We start from the raw sequence: 21,763 nt of genomic DNA, 5'->3' as shown, positions 1-21,763 counted from the left end.
TGAAGATACTCTTCAAATTAAAAAGGTCTTAAAAACATCTATAAAAGGGCAAGAAAAAGAAGAAATGCAGTCCATTTAGTTGAGTTTTGACAAAAATTTGCCATTTTCTCATTCATTCTTCTCTTTCAGTTTCATGAAACAGATCAGTTTCTTCATTCTTTTGATGATGATGATCTAAACAGAACCTTCGTTTCATTGATACCCATTTGAGTTTTCAATCAAAAGATTTGTTCCTTTGCCATTTTTCAATGAACATTTGAAGAAATTTGATAAAAAAAAAAAGCTTCTTCAAACTGCAGCAATGGAAGAAACTAACTCCAAACTTCTCAATTTGGCGTTTCTTCAAAGGTGTTTTTGACCGTTTCTTTTCTTTATTTTCCCGAGAAAATTTCACCATTTTCCCTCTTTGAAAAACCCCAAATCGATTGTCGATTTTAATTTTGTTTTTTTTCCCCCTATTTTCTGTTCATCTATGACTGTGCCCTCTTTTGTTAATATCAATGCATTTTGGAACAGCAAGTTTCTCGGACCATTACATTGAATATCAGACATTTATTTCTTCTAGAATCTCTAACATTCAATTTCAGTTTTTTTTTTTTTTTCAATTTTCTATGCTGGGGAAATGTTTTAAGTTCATTTTGTTTTGATTCTTCTTATGTATGTATATAGTCATTGCTCCAACAGTTGACTTTCTTGTGAATATGAATAAGCCTCCACTTGTCAACCTTGTCATGGTTTCCACTCTTTTCTTTTAAATTTGATCAAATCCGTCCCCTCTTAGAACAAATTTCAAATCTGGGTTTTGTTTTTTTTTTGTGGTAATGTTGGTGTTTTCCTTGGATTTCTTGAGTTTTTGGTTTCATTGGATCATTGTTCTCTTGTTGGTTTTTGCTTTCTGTTCTGTTCTGTTGATTTTGGATTGATTTTATTGACATTCTCGAGAGTGACATGAATTGTTTGTCATAATGTCACCTCAATTTATATCTACTTGTTTTGATTTTTTTTTTTTTCCCTTTCACTGTAGATCTTTGATTTGGGTCAGTGGCATTGATGAGAAATTGCAATATCAGCAATGACTCTTGGAAAACAAGACTCGAGAAAGAAGGTAAATGAATCTTCAATGCTCTGTCTTTCTCTCTCTTACCAGTTATTTTTTGAATCCTAAAGTGTTTTTTGGTGGTTTGTTATCTTGAATTTGTACCCATCTTTTTATCTTACAAAAAAGTGGGGCTAACTTTGCAACTTTTGAAGTTAATATCATTAAATATCTTCCTTTTTCTACTCTGCTTTCAGTCCTTCATTAGAAAAATGTTTACCATGGGAGAAAGAAATGGGAAGAAAGAGTTCAAAGGCTCATTTGAGTCCACTGGTGAGTTTCAAAAGGGAAATGCTTTTTGATAAATTATCATCTTATCTTTATTTTGAGGATAAAGAAAGAAATATCACGATAGAAAAGCAAAGTTTTATTATTCAGATAAGTTAATAGTCATTGATGATAAGTTGGAAGTACCTTTTTTAGGCATGTTGTGACTTAGCAGTAGCACCTTTTAATTAGAAGAGATTTGAGCATGTATTTGCTTCCCTGTGAAGATTAAAAAACTTAAAAACGATAGCAATAGGAAGAGAATCATGTCAACTAGATCCAAATGGAGAATATATTCAATTCAATCTTTAAACTAGTGTGAGAAAGGAAGCAAGCTTGGTATATTCTCTCTCTCCCACTTGATATTGTCCTTTTTCCTTAGCTTCTTCAGAATATTTCCAGTTGGTTAAAACTATTGAATTTGACAAGAAATGAATTGGTCTTGGTTTGATTATCAGAAAGAGGCTTTAGTCAACTATTCTGTTAAGTAGAAACAAGATCAATGGATATTTGCTTGGTGTTTAAGTCGCTTTTAATTTCTTCCTTTTCAATCTATATGTAGAACCAAATTCAGACCTACAGCTAGACAGTACATTCTTAGGCAGCACAGACTCTCTAATGGCTCCTGGTCAAGAAGTTCAATCCTTCCGGTACTTGTTATGACATGATCGCTTTGATCTCTTCTTTTCATTTTGACCAGATGATGAGTCTGTACTCTTTGTGCATTAATATTTCTTTTCCCTGATGGAATTTGATTCAGTGTTTTCGTTGCCACGTGGAATGTTGGAGGAAAATCTCCCCATACCAACCTCAATTTGAACGATTTTCTCAAGAACGATAACGATGCTGATATTTACATTTTCGGGTATGTTTTATTCTGCCCCTTTCTCCTTCTTCGCTTCCATTTTCCTAAAAGATCTGGTGGTTGTTAGAACATGGAATCAACCTCTCTCCTTGTTTCCTTCCATTTTCTTTTAAATTTGGTGGTTCATGGTTGTTAGTTAGGAATTGAGTTCACTCATCTTGCTGCTTTGAGAGTTTTCTTTTTCAATCTAAGCTTCTCAACAAAATGTTTCAGTTCGTTTATCGGCATTAGACAACAATGTTTACTGTTTACTGTTTACTGTTTTCTGTTTCATATTTTTGAAAAGAAGTTTCCAATGTTCTTGTTCTTCCAACGACACTGTGGATAGTAGCCTCTGACCGCTATTCCCTTTCAAATTTGTCATTTGGTTCTTTGTATTTCAAATCATACCAGCAGATTGATGTGTTATTTAAACTCCTATTATCAGTTTTCAGGAAATTGTGCCTCTAAATGCTGGAAATGTTCTAGTTATTGAAGACAATGAACCTGCTGCAAGATGGCTATCCTTAATTAATCAATCATTGAACAACCCAACAAATGGCTGCTTGAGAGGACTGAAACCTAACACTGGTCTTGGAGGTTCGAAATTCTTTCCAAAACCTTCCCTTAAAAGCGTCAGTAAAACTTTCAGGACTGTAAGTAGAAGGAACCTAAAAAGTTGCAATTGTACACCACTGGAACTCGAAAGGAAACGCAGCAAGGATTTCTGGTTTCGGTGCCAACCATCGAATGTGAGTCAAAATGGCATTTCTTCAGAAGAAGATGACGACGAGGAGGATCCGAACGTCTGTGATATTTCAGATATTTCCATTCCTGAAAATGAGACAAAGTATGGTCTCATTGCAAGTAAACAAATGGTTGGCATTTTTGTCACAATTTGGATGAGGCAGGAGCTTGTTCCACATGTTAGCCACTTAAGAATTGCAAGTACCAGTCGCGGGATCATGGGCTGCCTCGGGAACAAGGTAATACTTATATATTTTGAGTTCCCTTGTCTACATATATGGGATACTTCTGCAAAATATCTGTCATATTTCGTTTTGAAATCATGAGGTCGGTTCTTGTCCTCCAGGGGTGCATTTCAGTGAGCATGTTATTTCACCAGACAAGCTTTTGCTTCATCTGCAGCCACTTAGCTTCTGGAGAGAAAGAAGGAGATGAACTAAGAAGGAATTTGGATGTCATCGAAATTCTTAAGAACACTCAATTTCCAAAAATATGCAGACTACCTTACAGTCGGGTGCCGGAGAAAATCCTCGGACATGAGTGAGCATCTTAAATTGTTTGATTTGAGAAAAAACATATACATATAAATAAGAACGACGCTTTTTGGTAATTCATTCCATATGACACTGAGTTTCTCATTCGTGTTGATGAAATGGCTCAAGACGAATAATATGGTTAGGAGACTTGAATTACCGAATAGCTTTGAGCTACTCGGAAACTCGAAGACTCATGGAAGAGAATCACTGGGATGCACTTCTCAACAAAGATCAGGTAACCGTCCTAGAGAGTCGTAATGACAATACCTAATCACTGGAGCAACATTCATTCTCTTTTTCTCTCACTTTTTGAAACTTGTAGAGATGAGATTAGTTTTTGCCATAAAATTACTGCTGTGGATAAAATCTGGTTGAAGTTTGTTATTGTGTTCTTAGATCGACTATGTCTCGTGCTGATTCTTATGTTTTGTTGGCTGCTGTAGTTGAAGATTGAAAGGGATGCAGGGCGAGTGTTTTGTGGATGGAAAGAGGGAAAGATTTACTTTGCACCCACGTATAAATACTACTACAATTCAGACACCTACGCTGGAGACTTGAAAAAATCGAAAAAGAAGAGAAGAACTCCAGCTTGGTAAGTATGGCATAGAAAAACATACAAACTCAACCCACATAACACCTAAGAAGCATAGATTCAGATACTGACATACTGATTTGACAAGACACGACCATATTCAGCGACACGCCATTTTTTTTTTTAATTTAGGACATGGACACGACAAGGACGCGTTTAGTAAAGTGTACATTTTTTAAAAAATATATACCATTTCTAAACAAGAAGAAAATTGAAAATCAATGAGTTTATGCATTTATATCCTTAAAAAATTAGCTTGATGTATTTCATTCTCAGAACTTATTATTTTTATCACGACACTTAGTACTTAAACCAAGTATACTAATACTAACACTTGCACCACTGCTGTCAAACAAATGTTGGTCCTATTTTGACTATGTACCACTGCTGTCTAACACTTGCACTAACAAGTATCCAACACATGTGACTCGGACACGCTAGCCAAACACATGATCCTAAAAATTCCTGATATAATGCAGGTGTGACAGAATTTTATGGCACGGTGATGGCATACGACAACTTTCTTACATCCGTGGAGAGTCCCGGTTTTCCGATCACCGCCCCGTCTGTTCAACATTCCTAGTTGATGTCATGGTCATCGAGGGAGGGATGAAGAAGAAAATGCCTAGCTGTGATATGAAAGTTGGGGCTGAAGAATTGCTACCAACAAACAGTAGATATTATCGCTAAGTGGTAAGGTAGTGCCAATTAGTTAAAAGTTATGGAATCTCCTTTTTAAGCACATTACATTCTCTTCCTTACTTTGCCTTTTATCCATCAGGTTCTAATATGCTCAGTAGCTTAATCTAACGATTCATAACCATTCATCAGAAGAATGATGACTCGTCGAACTTTTGCCCGACACCAAATCTAGTAGGATTGTGTAGAGATCGTAACGAAACCAGCAAGTCGAGTTCTGTTAGTAGATTGTTCAAGTCAAGGAAGGGATGTGATCATCATCATCAGCCATGGATGCAGATTGTTGCTTGCAGATGCATCACAGCAGATTGCAGCCAATGGGGAACTGAAAAAAGGGAAGAATAGTTTAGGGGGAAAAAAGTAGAAAAACAAAAAGAAAGAAAGTTTGATTTTTTTTTTCTTAGTGTAGCTCTCAGTCAAACTAGAGAGAAGAAAGTGATATAAGTTTTTAAGTTAGAATTTTTTTGTCTTTTAAGCACTGAGCAGATTGCAGAAGTAACATTTGATTTGATTATTTGATGAAATATAGTAATAGAATTCATTTCTTTTTTGGTTGAAGAGTAGAATCCAAAGTTTGACAACCAGGAAGAAAAAAAAAGCTTCTGCTATTTTGATCACGTGAATGGTCACGTGATGGCAGGTGAACAAATTATTTTATAATTAGCAAAAACTCTCCAAGTTTTTTTTTTTAATTTTATTTTTTTATTTTGCTTTGGAAATTGGAAGTTCCACAAGTCAAAGCATACATGTTGTTTACATCACATGGCTCACACTCACACCCAATGGATCTGCATTGAAAACTGTGTTTGATCTTTACTGGCTAATACAGGCCATTGATATTTTGAAAATTTTTAAGATTAGTTGCAAATCACACCCTTGAGAGTTATTTACTTTCAAAATCCAACCCTTGTATTTTGAAAATGACTTAAAACCTCTCAAGTCTGTTATAATGTATATTGCTGAGGGATATTTGGGATGTTGAGTTGAGTTATGAAGTCTAGAGTTAATTTGTTGACATTAGGAAGTCTATGTTTGGAGGGTAGAATTATAAAGATAAAGTTTTTCGATAAATATGCAAAAAAGAGAGGAGAAAATAGAGTTCTCAATAAATGTGCAAATTTTAGAAGTTGGTAGAGTTGAGTTACTTAACACCGACTAATGAAGTCGGTTGCCCAAACAATCCCATAGAGTTTACATCTACAAAATGAGTCTGGTTTTTGTCAAAGCTAACTGATAGAAGGGTATGAGTTAAACTTTTTTTAACATATGGGTATGATTGGCAAAATATACAAAATACAGGAGTGTAACTTGCAAATACCTTGCTTTTTAAATTTTTTTTTTTTTAAAAAAAAAGACCCTACAAATTGTATAGAGGAGTATAGAATATGGGAGCAATCAGAGATTTCAGTAGAATATTGCTCAAAACAGAAACAAAGGAGGCAGTTGAAGACAAAAGTTGAAAACTTGTTAAAACTTATATAAGGAGGCAGTCCAAGTTGTTAGAGTTGAAAGACAAACAAGACATTGATTCTCTCAGAGCTTCACAAAAAAACATGAAACCTTTGATCTACAAATCATTGTTGGTTCCAGTTATCTACACTTTTCTACTTATGTTTACTCTCCATCTTCACACTCCTACTCAAGCTGCAAGAATGCTCCTCCCTTCCCCGAGTTCTCGTTTTGCTTCTAAGTCATTACCGTTACCGTTATCGTCATCGTCATCATATCAAGTTGATCTTCTTCTTCATCTTCCTCCCACTGCTCGGAAGCTCGGCGAAACGACGTCGTCTACTACCACCAGCCTTCGCCGAATACCTCGTAGCGGCCCAAACCCCACACAGAATAGGTAATGATTCTGAATCCTACGTAGTTTTTTGTTTTTTGTTAAAGTTTTAACTCATAGAATTCTCTATCTGTCTGTTGTTTTTGTTTTTGAGACAGAATGAAGCCTAAGTTCAGAAGCTAAATCTTAAATGAATCATCAAGATGAAGAAGAAACAGATGTTTAAAGGAATCTCAAAGGCAACCATTATTCTAGTTTTCCTTTTTATACTAAGAAAAAAGATTCATAGCTATAGAAATACAGTAGAAAACTGACTGTTATATACAATTGTTTGATTAGAAAGTTGTTTCTTTAAAGAACTTCTTGTGTATGTGTAGATTTCTCAATGTCAAAATCAACTTCCACAATTTTGATCTTGATCTGTTTCTTGAAATCGAATTGAATTTTCGAGTTTAATTCGAAACTTATACAAATTTGATTCCTTCTATCATTTGAGCTCAACAATCCCAACTCAATCCATGATCAATCAATTGCCTCAAAATTTCAATGGATGAATTTCATTTAATTATAAATTTAATCCCTATAGTTTGGAAAAAGTTAAAACTCAACCCCTATGATTTTCAAAGTTAAAACTTAGTCCTCATGTTTTGATAAAACCCACTAATAGTCCCTACAGTTTGATAAAATTTTCAAACATAGTCCCTACGGTAAGGACTGTTTATGCAGGTTTTATAAAATCATAAAGACTAAATTCTAACTTTCTCCAGATCGTATAGACTAAATTTGCAATTTAACGGATGAATTTTGATTTGTAATGGAAGATGAGAGGTTGTTGAACTTCAACAAGAAGGTTGATGAGTTATTATCCACAAGGATGAGAGAAACTATCAAGTAGGCCCATTTTAGTGACTATTCAACAACAATAGGGAAAAAAGAATAGGGTTCTTATTGATTCAAAGTGCATTATATGTGAAGAAAATGTAAGGGAAAATGTTAGGAGGAATAGGGGAAAAAGAGAAAAAAAGAAAACAAACAAATGAGAGAGATAAGTGTAATCTTAAAACTTATGGATGAGAAATGGCATAAAATCTAATCCAAACACTGTGGAGGGCCCAAACCTTAAAGAATTGGGCTAGAGTGTTTGGATCTTATAAAGTTACCAACATTAATAATTCTTAAAGACATGTCTTTGTCTGCAAAGTTGTGTTTGATAATATTATTTAGGTCTGATTTGATCAATATTTGGATCTCGTTTGGTAACCATTTCGTTTGTCTTGATTTTTTAAAATTAAGTCTATTTCTTTTTCATTTCTTACAATGATTTGTATTTTTCTTAAGTATAATTGTTGAATTATTCTCCGTTAAATTCCGAAAACAAAACAAGTTTTTAAAAGCTACTTTTTTTTTAGTTTTCAAAATTTGGCTTGGTTTTTTAAACCATTGGTAAAAGGTAGATAACAAAGAAAGAAACTTAGAGACAGAAGTAGTGTCTATATGTTTAACTTTTAAAAAAAAAAAAAAAAAAAAAAAAAAAAAAACCAAATGGTTATTAAACGGGGTATGATTTTTTGTTTTTAGTTTTTGATAATTAAGCATATAAACATTACTTACATTTCTAAAACTCTTGATTGGTTATATATCTTTTACCAATGTTTTCAAAAACCAAACCAAGTTTTGAAAACTAAAAAAAGTAGTTTTTAAAAACTTGTTTTTTGGTTAGAATTGGGTTAAGAATTCAACTCTTATATGTTTAAAGGATGAAAATCATCGTAAGAAATTAAGAGAAAATAGACTTAATTTGAAAAAAAATCAAATATCAAATGGTTACCAAATGGGATCTTAATTTTTTATTTTTTAAAATTAAGCATGATGTAGACACTACATCCATCGATTGTTTTTTTAAATCTACTTTTTGGAAGTGTTTTTAAAAATCAAAACGAATTTTGAAAGCTAAAAAAGGGTTTTTAAAAACTTGTAATACACTTTTCAAAAAATTCAAATAGTTATCGAACGGGGTCTTCATTTTTAATTTTATGTACTTAAAATTTGTTTGCTTTTTTACAATTTCTTTACTGTAATTTTTACCTCTCTTAAAGAAACATTTGAATTTTTAGTTGAGTTTCATAAAATAAAATTTTAGAAAAAAAAAAATTTTGAATACTACTTTTTATATTTTTCAATTTGTTTTTAGATTTTAAGTTGAGATGTCTTTTGTTTTTTAGACTTCAGCAACGAGTTAATTGTGCTGTTTTTAGTACAATAGAAATATGGAGACTCAAATTATACCCCTTTTAATCGCTGATATATATATATATACCTGAGGAAACATTAATAATGGGAAAATTTCTTTAAAAGAAAAATAAGTGAAATAAAATGTCTTTATAGAAGTTAGAAAAGAAAAAAAAAAAACTATGTGTTAATAAAATGTAATATTTGGGTAGAATAATGTTTTTTAAGTTCATTTATCGTATTTTATTTTATTTATTTATTTTGCGCTCATCTAAATAATAATAGTAGTAAGAGATTGGGTACAAAAGGTCTAATTTATGATAATAAAAAAAATAATAATAACTAAAGCAGAGATATTATTTTTCTTTTTTGGAATGTTCTCTAAATATTATTTTACTATTTTGTAATGTTCTCTAAATTATTTATTTGTATCAATATCATTTCTTTTTAGAAATATAACTTGATTTAGCATGTGTTGTAAATTTATAAATTAAATATTTTTTTCCATTTAGGTCTAAGATTTCAATTTCATTTTTGTTATTTTTGGACATTTTCTTTTATTCAATATTGAATTGAGAAAAAAAAAATCATTTTTGCCCTTCAATGCATCGATGGCTACATATCTTTAGTGGTAGGTTAGGCATTGTTCCAAATAATTATTAGATTCTTATTAAATGACCAATAGAAAATTATCGATAAAGTCAACATATTCTTTTTCTCTAAAATATAAAGTTGAGAAATTAAGACTAAAAATTTGAAAACTAACATGACAAAATGAGTATTGTATTGTACTTCAAAGAAAAAAAGAAAAAGAAACAAAACAAACAGACAGTTAAAAGTAAGCTCAATTAAGTTTCAACAAAAATCAACACCAAAGATCAAATAGACACCAATTTTAAAAAAAGTAAAAATATAATACTTAGAAAAAATTTTATTTGAAGACGATACTCTTCAATGTTGTAGAGATGAGATCACGTGACATACTATGATCACATATGGAAATATTGTTGAATTAACCAAATTCAATTAGCCAACTATAAGATACAATCGAAAAAAGTATTCTTTTTTACAATTTGTGGGGTGGGAGACCGAACCTCTAACCTTGAGGTTGATAATACATGTTTGATGCTAGTCAAGCTATGCTCTTTTTGACAATTGAAACAAGTTAACATGCAAGCAAATAAATCAAAATCAAATCAATCGACTAACTCTCCATTAAACTGCACCAACCTATCTATCTATCAATATATATAAATATATATATATATACTTGTTGTTGGCATTCGAATCTCGTACACGTTCGTTATCGTCGCGGACCCTTTGCAGGTTTGACCTTCAATCCGCTTTTTCTTGTTTGATCACGCTTTCTGAGCTGACGTGCGTAAGAGATTCTCTCATCAGAGTGATTCCGAGCTTACCATACTCTGATGCCTAATCTAGTACGGGAAGCATATAGTTTAAATAAGTACACAAAAAATAATGTTAGGACTCACCTTTAGAGATTACTTACTCTTCTACTCGAGATCATCAAATATGACTATTTATAATATCTTTCCTCTAATAGTTGTCTTTGATTTTGTGTAACTTTGACGATGTTATGATGATTTATAACATTCAAAACTATAAGACGATTAACAGAGTGCAATTCAATTATTTATTGATTAGTATGTCATCTCTCGATTTTCCTTAAGTTTGGGCCTATTTACGGATTTTGGATGTTTGCTTGAACAACCTCAACAAATATACTATGGAAAATCCTAGTAAGTATAGAAAAATGTAGGAAAAATAAGACAGTGATAAACCCTAAGATATAAACAATATATGGGGTCCTCTTCAATGAATCACATCGGCCATGGACAAGGGCTTGACCATTGACCAACTTTTATGGAGACTTTCCATCCCTCTCATTAGCAGGGCCCACCATGACACGTGGCAAGTTTAAACAATTAGTACAAAAGGATCCACACGTGGGTTGTGGGCCCCAAGCTTTTGTCAATGCGGCGGCTGCGGACTCTTTCATTTACATTTAAATCCACTTTTGAAATTTTTTAATAAAGTGTTCTTTATCTTTAATAATTAAAAAAATTAAATCAATTTGTATTAATATGCTATAGGTGTTTCAAAAATAGAAAAATTAAGAAAAACTATTTATATACTATATGAGCTTTTTTTTTTTTTTTTTTTTTAGAGATCTTAATGTAGAAATTTGATAACAATAAATTTAATGAAAATAATGTTGTGTTTCTACTTTTGCTTATATTTTAATATGTATTTTGGTTGCAAGATTAAATTTAAAAAAATACTCATCACGTATAAACAAAATAATCGAATTAATTTCAATAGAATTTAAACATTGTTTTTCAATCGACAAATGCTTCAAACTTTAAATCTAAAATTAAGAAATTGTAAAAACGTGTCAAGCCAATAACTCCCAAATAATCGGTACATACCCCTTTATTCAAAATTATAAGCTATTATCAACATTTTTCATTTTTATTTTTTAGTTTACTATTATATTATTACTATTATACGAAACAAAATATTAGAAGTTCTCATCTTTTATTCGAAGTACCTATTTTATAGGTTAATTAAGCTACATTCATGATTAACGTTTACACTTTTTTCTTGGAGGAATACAACGATACTATATAGACAAAGCGAGATTTGAGAAAATTTCGTATAATTCTCCAACATTGCTTTTTGAGCCAGGGAGTAAGTTAAAACATTATATCAAAGAAGGGTGACAGAAAATGAGACCTCCCCGTAGTTTGAAGCCAAATCATTTACATCGTCAACAATAAATTTCACTTCTATAAGATCAGTTCACTTGTAATTAAACAATTTGACTCGAGATCGTATTTTCGTATACAGATGAAATAGAATAATTAAAAAAAAAAAAAAAATTGAAGTGCATAAATTTTATGCAAAGTTTTCGATATGATTCACAAAAAGGACAATTGAGAAGGTGACTTGTAATTGTAGTGTTTTATTTTTCTTTTTAAGGGTGGGCCCTGAGCAGATAACGTCGGTGGATGGTGGGACGTTTTTCAGATAATTAAATTAATTTTTTTATGACGTGGCTTTGTTTTGAAACCGATGAAAATGGAAAAAATATAATATAATACTACAGTAATACTAATCCATTTAATTCATTATTTCACATGTCATTAAATAATTTATTAATTTAATTAAAAATCATTTATTTTCCATAAATCTTTTTTAGAGTAACAATTTAGTCCATTAATTTTGATTAGTGACAATTTAGTCCTTGTTCTTTCAATTTTGTAACCATTTGACCTTAAATTTTAATATATAACAATTTAGTTCTTGTACTTTTGATTGTAACAATTAAGTCCTTCGCCTAAAATTTTTTTTCAAAATTAGATGTCAATTTTTAATATTTTATGATATAGACTTTATATTTTAAAAAATATTGAGTCTCTAATTAGTTTAACTGTATTTATGCATGAAACCTCATTAAATCTAATCATTAATTTCTACAGTTGGGACTAAATTATTAAAAATTCTAAAATACAAGGACTAAATTGTTACAAAGTAAGATTGAGATACTAGATTGTTATAAAATTTAAAGTACATGGACTAAATTATTACAAACTAAAATTTACGAACCAAACTATAACTTCTATGAAAATTTAGAGACTAAAAATGATTTTTAACTAAATTATTTATCAATTTTAAATGATATTATTATGACAAGTAATTTTTCCACTAGTATTAGAAATTTTTTAAACGAAAATGCGCAAATAAATTAGAAAAATAAAAAATAAAGTTTTAATAAAATAAAAATAAAAATCACGTGATAAACTGTGAAATTGAGTTTCATCTTCGGCGATGTGATGGGTTTTAGCTTTTGGTAAAGTAAACACACCATCCACATGAATTTATTTATTATATTATTTTAATTAATCCTCCCTAACCCAAACCCTCTTTTTCTTAACTTGTCACGTGTTCCTTAATTAAATGTCAAACGTTAAAGCTTAGATGAAGTGTAATTAATAGTAATTTAGTCTGATTAAAGTATAATCTTATTTTAATTATATTATATCATTATCTAACTTTGTCATAAAGATAGTTGTATAAAATTTTATTATATGATTTATATTTTCTTCCTTATTAATTTTAAGGCAAAGTTATACAAAATACTTTTCAATTTTGTCTTAGGTTTTAACTGTAGTTTTACCTTTGTACTTGAAATTTGTTTTAAAAAATATTTATACTCTTTGAAATTGTTCAAATATATGTTAAAATAAACGAATGAAATTTGACACTATAACAAATGGGTAAGAATTAGAAGTCACCCGCGATATTAATTTTTATAACTATATAAAAAATTAACATTATTGTTATCGTTTATTTCATTTTAAAATATATTGTTAAAATCTATTACATAGTCATTTTTTACACATTGGTTGTCACGTCAATTTACTTTAATGTTGTTTCGTATACTTCAATTTTTCTATAGTAGTTGTTCCGTGAATTACTTATTTTAACAAAATAAAGAGAAAAAAAAGTCCAATAATGTACTATGGAAAAAAAAAAAATCAATGGTGAAATGAAAATTTTAAGTCTAAAAACATAATTGCTGACCAAATTGAGGATATTTGTGTAAATTAACTATAATTTAATAAAAGATTAAGGAAAACATTGGTTAATTGTTTTCTCAAATAACATTGATTACAAAATGTATCAGACAAATTGTGTTCCAATTTAAAATAAATGTTGCAGGACAACTTGTTGCATGGTCCAATCATCGGATGACACGTGCTCAGTGTTGCAAATAAAGTCTCACATGATAATTGACTAAAGAAAGATGGGAAATATGATATATATATAAATAAGGACAATTATCTCTGTTGGTCGATGTACTTTAGGTGAAACGAAAATGAAGAAAAATAAAGATATGAGGGTTTATGTCCAAAATGGATAATATCATACTGCTGTCGAGATAGATATAGATTAAGTTGTCCTTAACAAGTCATAGTTTGAAACTAGTCTTGTGTTGAAGAAATCCTTAGAATTCAGACAAAAATATTATTGAGCCTTAATCATGTTATGTCTAGTCCTCTTATGGTTATGGTGATTTATATTAAGTACAAAAATGCAATGAAAATGATTCGAGTGTGAATCGAGTACTTGTCAGTTAAGCCTAAAAGTTATCTTCTTGGTGTCCAAATTTACCTCCCCAAGCAATTAAGAGATTTCATGCATGTTGGCTTATCTACCTCTAACAGATAGGGCAATGGGTATAACATATCGTCTATACGTGGGAACCACACAATATCCTCATATCAACATTGATACTCATGCATGACATACGTCCAATTATGTAATAAACTTTGAACATACTATGACTTTGGAAACAATATTGTCATTATCAAATAAATTATGCTACTGTTGGGCTATTACCTCCTATGTACTCATCTTACTATTGAACATTTTATTTGACTTTCTATCTATATGACTAAGACTTTATCAATGACATTTAATTTCATATTAAATTTTTGGTCTTCACTGTTATCTATTATTTTAGTACTAATCAAATTTGGATTCTAATTAATGATTTATATATTTAAAATCATAGTTTATTATTTAAAGGGAAAATTACTTTTTTGGTCCCTAGATTTGAGGTCTAATTTCTATTTGGTTTTAAGTTTCAAAATGCTATACATTTAGTCCTTAAGTTTTGAATTTGATTTCAATTTAGTCCTTAGGTTTTAAAATATTGCAATTTTACGTTTCACATTTAAGTTTTGTTTGAACTTAGTCCATTGATTTCAAGATTTTACAATTTTTACCTCATTTTTCATTAAATACTCACTTTCAAATATCAACATAATATCTATTAGTTAATTTAAAATAATTATAAAGTAAAAATTTGAATTTAATTTCAAGAGTGATGAAAAATAGTAAAACTTAATCATTATAATTCATTTAGTTATTTTAAATTTATTCACCAAAAATGAGTATTTAGTGAAAATTTGAGGTTAATAATATAAATCTTGAAATATAGAGACCAAATTCAAACAAAACTCAAATGTTAAGGGTAAAATTGCAATATTTTGAAATATAGAGACTAAATTAAAACCAAACTCAAAACTCAATGACTGAAAATGTAAAATTTTGAAACCTAAGGACCAAATTGTTGGGTTGTATGTCCTAAAACTCGCAATTTGTAAAATTAAACATATTCTATTTGCAATAAAGATGTTATTGAGGTTTATTCAGTAAAATTGTTATTGAATTTGTAAATTGCACTTGTAAAAATTAAATCCAACAAACTAATGAACCCTGGCTATAACATGAATACTTGAACCTTACATGGAGACGTAAAAGAGGATCAGGTTTGGGTATATAGCCAAAACGGTCTATAAGTATAAGGATAAGGTTGAGTACCTTATCTCGGGGACACTATGGATACGACCTGCTTTGTATTTGATACAAACGATGTGATCCCAAAATCATTCGTGTGGAGACATACGAGTAGGGGCATCCTATACAAAAGATGCTTGCATAAGACCAGACCACGAAATAGTCACATTTTCTTTATAACTATCGTTTAATGTTAAAACTGACTATTTCAATCCGATGACCTAAGGTAACTCGATCTCACCTGAGCTAACTATGAACTATTTATTTGGGATTATCCTTTAATTTGCATGGGTGAGAGTGGCTGAACAATGCCACTCAATAAACCTCCCATTTTAGGGGTAAGATTGGGTAGATAGTTGGGAACATAATCATGTAAAATGGAATACATCCCTACCCACTTTAGGGATAGTAGATAGCTTGTTTCCTTAAGTACTAACTTCTAGTCTTGAACAAAGGGATCTGCCCTCCCTATGACTAGAGGGACTCAGTTTATTGGTAGGACCATAAAACAATTGTTCATTAGTGGATTAGTGGAAACTTAAGAACCAAGATGTATTGCAGGGGTAAGATGGTAATTTTGGCCCAACTGTTAATATAAACGACCTGTGAAGGATCGACTTACTAATCATGATTAAATCGAGTGGACATAAATATATATACAATGAGGAGAGTACAGCTACTGGGTTTTAGTGGAATAAGTCGGTAGTTAACGAATGTTGATTAATTTTATTTAAAAAATTTAGCCAAATAATCTCGATCGTTGGAGCTCATGATCTGTAGGTCAATTAGGTTCCCTATTAGCTCACAAATGGATTAAACCTTAGAATAACATGATGAGACAATTTGAAACGTTCAAATTTGATTTGAGGGATTTATTAATTATATATGATATAATTAAACGTTTAAATTGAGACGTTCAAAATCGATTTGAGGAAATAATCAATTATATATGATATAATTAAACTTTTAATTAACAAATTGAACGAGATTGGAGAAATGGAAGATATTTGAATATAATTTAAATATTTTATAGAGAATTTATGGTTTAATAATTTAATATTTGATATTAAATTATATAAAACTAATTTAATGATAAAAATCAATTTCTGATTTTATAATTTCAAAATTAAAACTGGTTTACAAAAGATTTGAAAAGATTTTGTAAAATTCAATTCTCAAAATTTTGAAATTTAGCAAAATTGGGTTTTTACCATTGTGTTTACCACCTCACCTCCCCTTTTGTGGTGTCAAGCTCTCATGTAATGTACTTTGCATGAATTTTGCTCAATCAGCTAAGATTAGAGAGGCATCTTGATGAAATTATGCTGAAAGTGTGTTTTTCAACTCTTGACACCAAAAACCAAGAAAAAATTGCTCAAAATTCTTCAAATCACTATAAGAAAATCAAGTGGTGGTCTACAAGGTATCGCAGAGAAGATTAAAACTGGATATGAAGATTTGAAAAATTCATCAAAGGTATATCTTGAAACCCTATTTTTATGAAAATTGAGCTGAGATGCTTGTTTACTCAAATTCATGTAGTTACTTAATGAGTCTGTTTGTTTTCGCTTATTGTATGTTAACTCCATCACTAATAGAAGTTAGAACCCAAACCTAGGGACCAAAAATATATTTTTCCCTTATTTAAATAAGATTGTTCTAAAATTTCACGATGTATATAATTTTTTTTTTAAATTTCCGTAATATCCATGATTTTTCCAAGTTAACAATATTCATATCAATAACCATATTTTTGTCATTGCTACTCATCTTGATAAGAGGTAAAACAAACTCTCATCGTCAACTAATGTGATATGTATTCATGTTTAATATGGTTATTGCCTTGTGATGATAAGAGTAAACTATTATTGTCGGGAGTGGACTAATAAATAAATCTTCGAGGGAGACTCGAGTCTGATACTTTATTCGAGAAAAAGATTATTAGGATTAAAAACAGAACGTATAATATATGAATAGAGATAATTATTTTTATTAGTATAAGATATTTTACCTGAAATAAAAATAAATAAAGTAATAAGAATTTATGTTGAATATAAATAATGTCATACCTTTTAAAAAGTAAGTGAAGGTTTCATTGTATTCAACATCTCATTTCTATGTCAAGCCTCGGCTGACTAAAACGATAGGTACAATTTCTTTTTTTTTAAAAAAATTGAAAAGTAATTTAGTTTTTCTAAAGAAAGAAAAATAAAAAAATAAAAAGTATTTAAATTAGTTGCCCCGTCACTTGCATTACCTGCGTTGAAATTGAAACCCTAATGTGGGTCCACCATTAATTTATTTTGTTTATAAAATTATTTGCTAATTTAAACCCAAAAAAAGAAACCTGGGGACTTTTCCCTGCTTCCACGAAGCCAGGCTTTCGCTTTTTTTCCCCTCCTCCATGTTTTCTTTCTTAACTATTTTTAATTACTAATAATAATAATCACACATCTATTCTATTTATTTATGTCGATTGTTAAAAAGATATTAATTTAATGGTAATTGACATGATCTTCCACCTTAAAAGACCGTTTGTCTCAAAGACATCATAAATTCTTAGAGTAGATATCTGGATTACCACGTTTGTTTTGCGGTATTATAAGATATCCTGACATCTAAAGATCCTCGAACATCTGAAGAGTTTTGGATGCCCTCCCGAAAGATAGTTTTTCAGATTTTCGAGTTAAAGGCATCCACATTTTCTATTGTTGTTCTTCCTTTTCATTATATATATATAATTATATTTATTACATTATATAATTAAAATAAATATTGTCAACCGCATATATCATATATTTTTAGTTATATCACAATTCTCATTATTTTTTAGCAATAAATTTAAATAAATATTTATTTTATAAAAAATCTTAAAACATGATATATTATTTTGTTGAGAAAAAACAACATATAAAAATAATATAAATTGTATTAATTTTAAAAGAAATTCAAATTGATAAAAACAAATATGTTATATAAGTTCTAATTCTATCAAATTAATTATAAATTAATAAGTAGACGCAAAGGTATTATTAGAACATTATGTAAATTTAAGAGAGTAGAAATCCCACGAAAAAAACACAGTTATCAAAATATTTATAGGTATCTGCAAAAATATTCCTACAAAACAGACATATTAATTTAAACTGTACAAACCAAATTTATAATCAAATCCAAATATTATTATTATGGCTACAATCATCCTTGAACCGAACCAAGGGTGTATATATATACACTTTTAAAAATAAACTCTAACTTTAGGTACCTTTTTTTAATTATTATGGTACATGTATATTTGTTGTCCATCATTATGGTGCATCATGCATGTATGTTTGTTATTTATATATATTTATATATTTTTTTAAAAAAGGTAAAAAAATAAAATGTCCAATTTTAATCTATAAAAGGAGGCCCAATTTTAATATAAAAATAGCAAAAAGAATAAATTTAAAACAAAACCAAAAAAAAAAAAAAAAAAAAAAANAAAATAAAATGTCCAATTTTAATCTATAAAAGGAGGCCCAATTTTAATATAAAAATAGCAAAAAGAATAAATTTAAAACAAAACCAAAAAAAAAAAAAGAGCAACCAAAAACCATAAGCTAAACCAATTAAAACTAGTTCATTAGTTTTGTTCTTTATTAGATATCTATTTGGATCATTTTATTATAGAATTGATCAGTTTAATTTGATTCTTGATTGGCCTTGGAGAAAAAAACTTGATCAATTTGATTTGTAGGTAAGTCTTCTCCATGATTCTTCATCAATTTGTCACCGATCAAATTTCAATGACTAGAAATATGTGTCAATATATGTAATTATGTGACATTCAAAAAGTGTCACGATTATAGCATTATTGACATTGTAATGGGACATTATTAACATTTTTTTTTAGAATAGGTGATATTATTATACAACAATAAGGAGATCCCACAGCCCGGTATCAAGGCATCAAAGCAACAAAGTACAAGCAAAGACAGGGCAATAAAACCAAAACAAAACCAACACATAAACACAAACTCGCAAACCACTAAGGAGAAAGACAGAGAAAAGAACCCAAAACCCCACAACTTGGGGCTACAACAAAACAGAGAACAACATAAAGCTCAAAAAGAAAAAAACATCCGTACACACACTAGATAAGACCAAGAAGGTCAACCCGCCAGGAAGTAGCACGAGCATGAACCGTAGAGACCATAAGGTGAACCAGAGCAGACATCGACCTCAGTCGACCTCCATGCAGTCGTCGATTACGCTCCTACCAGATGTAGTATATGGAAGCACACCAGAAAATACGGAACAACTTACTAAGCACCCCCTTACCCGACCCCACTCGACACAACCAACTCAACTCTATATCCTAACCAGCCACCTGATGCATCGAACCCAACTGACGCAACACACTAGACTACACCTCTCTCCCAAACCCATACTAAAAAATAAATGATCCTGCGACTCAACACCTCCCCCACACAGAAGACACCCCCCTCTGACAACACACCCCAACTCCTTAACCAATCCCGCTACCCAACCTGTCCCTCACTGCTAACCACGCACAAAAGGAGTGACGCGGAATACCACTCCCCACCCACAAAATACTAGCCCAAGACACACTAGGATGACGAGGACGTATACTCTCCCAAGCACTAGCGATAGAAAACCGACCACTAGCATCCGACACCCAAACCCAGTAATCCTCTCCTCTCACCCTAGGCTCCACTGCCTAGATAAAACCCCAAATCTCAAGCAACTCCTACACTGTAGGCCACCTCTAACCTCCCTTATCATCCATGAACTTCGACAATTGCGCTTCCAAACTACTACTTGCATTAACCACTGTAGACCCGTATGAATCCAAAATCGCGCCCCCCGGCAGCCAAGGATCCCACCAAACAAAACAAGACCGTCCATCGCCAATCATCAAAAGAACCAGATGCTTGAATCTATCTCTACTTCGCAAGATAGCCCTCAAGCACCAAGACCTCCCAGACTCACTCCGAACAGCCCACACAAAACATATGCCTCCACCCACACCACCCATAGTGACCCTGATTTAATTAAGAGAAGCCAGAGCAACTTCATAATAGCAGCTTGGTTCCAAGAGGCCACATGCTTCACACCTAACCCCCCTTCTCCCAACGGCAAGCACACATCATCCCACGCCAACCGTGCACCACCTCGACTCACCACACTACCCTTCCATAAATAACTACATAACAAACGATCAACCTCATGAGTTACACACGCAAGCAACATGAAGATGCTACACCAAAAAACCTGAAAGGACTGTAAAACAGACCTAATAAGATGTAACCTCCCAGCAAAGGAGAGGGACCTCGCTGCCCAGCTTTTAATACGAGTTGTAATCCTTTGTATCAAAGGCGCACAATCCATAGCCCTCAACCGACCAGCCAATAAAGGTAACCTCAGATACCTAACCTGTCTCTTATACACATCTAGATGTGTATAAGAGACAGCACCTAAACCACACAAGAGGTTTATTCAACAACCTAGACAAGACCTCCATCACCATCACAAACAAAAAAGGAGACAATGGATCCCCCTGCCTCAACCCCTTCCTACCAGGAAAAAACCCTTCAAGGGAACCATTAATCATCACAGAGAACTTAGGCAAAGTAACACAAGCCCTCACCCAACTCACAAACTGAAGGGGCGAACCTATAGCCAACAACGCACCAAACAGAAAATCCCAATTCACCGAATCGTAAGCCTTTTGAAGGTCTACCTTTAGCACACAACGCGGCTTCCCTCTACCCTCCTTATAGTTCCCCACGAGCTCTTGACATTATTAACCTTTTTGTGACAAATTTTCTATGTCAAAATAAATGTTTAATTAACAAAAAAAATCAACTTTTGGGTCATTTATTGATAATGATAAGTTGTCATAGAAAATGTCACTAATGCCAATAAATATTTATTGTTGACTGCATTGAAAAGTTATAAAACATAATAACATATTTTAGATGTGTCATCGATGTTTTTTCTTTGATGATAGATTCAAGAATTGAAAAACGACTCAATAAATATGTTGATGACTGTTTTTTAATTAGAGTTATAAAAATCTGTTTTTGTTATTGTGTTCCCTTTACCAAAATTCAAAAATCACATAAACCTAATTAAACATTTATTTCAAAAGATAATAACATGAAAAAGGATAACAAAAACATTTAATTCAATGCCTTCAATCTTCAAGAACAAGAGTACTACAAAATTTTCAGCAAGAAGATCAAGAAAAGAAAAATACACAAACAGAGAGATAATGAAAAATGAACAATCATATGTAAAGAAATAGTGGATAAGATGGCAAAGAGTTAATTTTTTGTGGGTTATTTTTCTATTAATGTTCGTAATTAAGAAATTTTTGAGCAAGTCATCGCTTTTAAACAGATCTTCTACTTAGATTAAAAGTTCACGAATGTGATTGTAACCGACCTCATAAGTGGTGGTTGTGTGGTTTGTCGGAATAAAATAATAAAATATGTATTTTTTAATTAACTCGTTAATTTTGTTTATGTCAAAAAATGTTAACTTTGTTAATTGATACCGATTATTCCTATAT

General features: G+C 31.1%; 1 protein-coding gene across 7 annotated transcripts; it reads left to right on the top strand.

The window, feature by feature from the left end:
- The first annotated feature begins 84 nt into the window (after positions 1 to 84).
- LOC120074966 (type I inositol polyphosphate 5-phosphatase 10) lies at positions 85 to 6,971 on the top strand. 7 transcript variants are annotated; one of them, XM_039028084.1, is made up of 12 exons: positions 85 to 348; positions 1,025 to 1,105; positions 1,294 to 1,369; positions 1,926 to 2,013; positions 2,124 to 2,228; positions 2,656 to 3,193; positions 3,301 to 3,494; positions 3,617 to 3,725; positions 3,934 to 4,082; positions 4,562 to 4,775; positions 4,914 to 6,627; positions 6,723 to 6,971. In XM_039028084.1, exons 2-10 carry the CDS (start codon positions 1,073 to 1,075, stop codon positions 4,770 to 4,772), a joined length of 1,503 nt encoding a protein of 500 aa, XP_038884012.1. In that variant the 5' UTR covers positions 85 to 348; positions 1,025 to 1,072; the 3' UTR covers positions 4,773 to 4,775; positions 4,914 to 6,627; positions 6,723 to 6,971. The 7 variants fall into 7 exon arrangements, with proteins under 7 accessions (XP_038884012.1, XP_038884009.1, XP_038884013.1 ...); XM_039028081.1 differs by having other exon boundaries at positions 4,864 to 6,627; XM_039028085.1 differs by having other exon boundaries at positions 4,562 to 4,780.
- Positions 6,972 to 21,763: the final 14,792 nt, after the last annotated feature.

This window comes from Benincasa hispida, chromosome 4 (assembly GCF_009727055.1).
Source record: "Benincasa hispida cultivar B227 chromosome 4, ASM972705v1, whole genome shotgun sequence".
In the NCBI taxonomy this organism is placed as follows: domain Eukaryota; kingdom Viridiplantae; phylum Streptophyta; class Magnoliopsida; order Cucurbitales; family Cucurbitaceae; genus Benincasa; species Benincasa hispida.
This window is presented reverse-complemented; position numbering and strand designations above follow the sequence as displayed.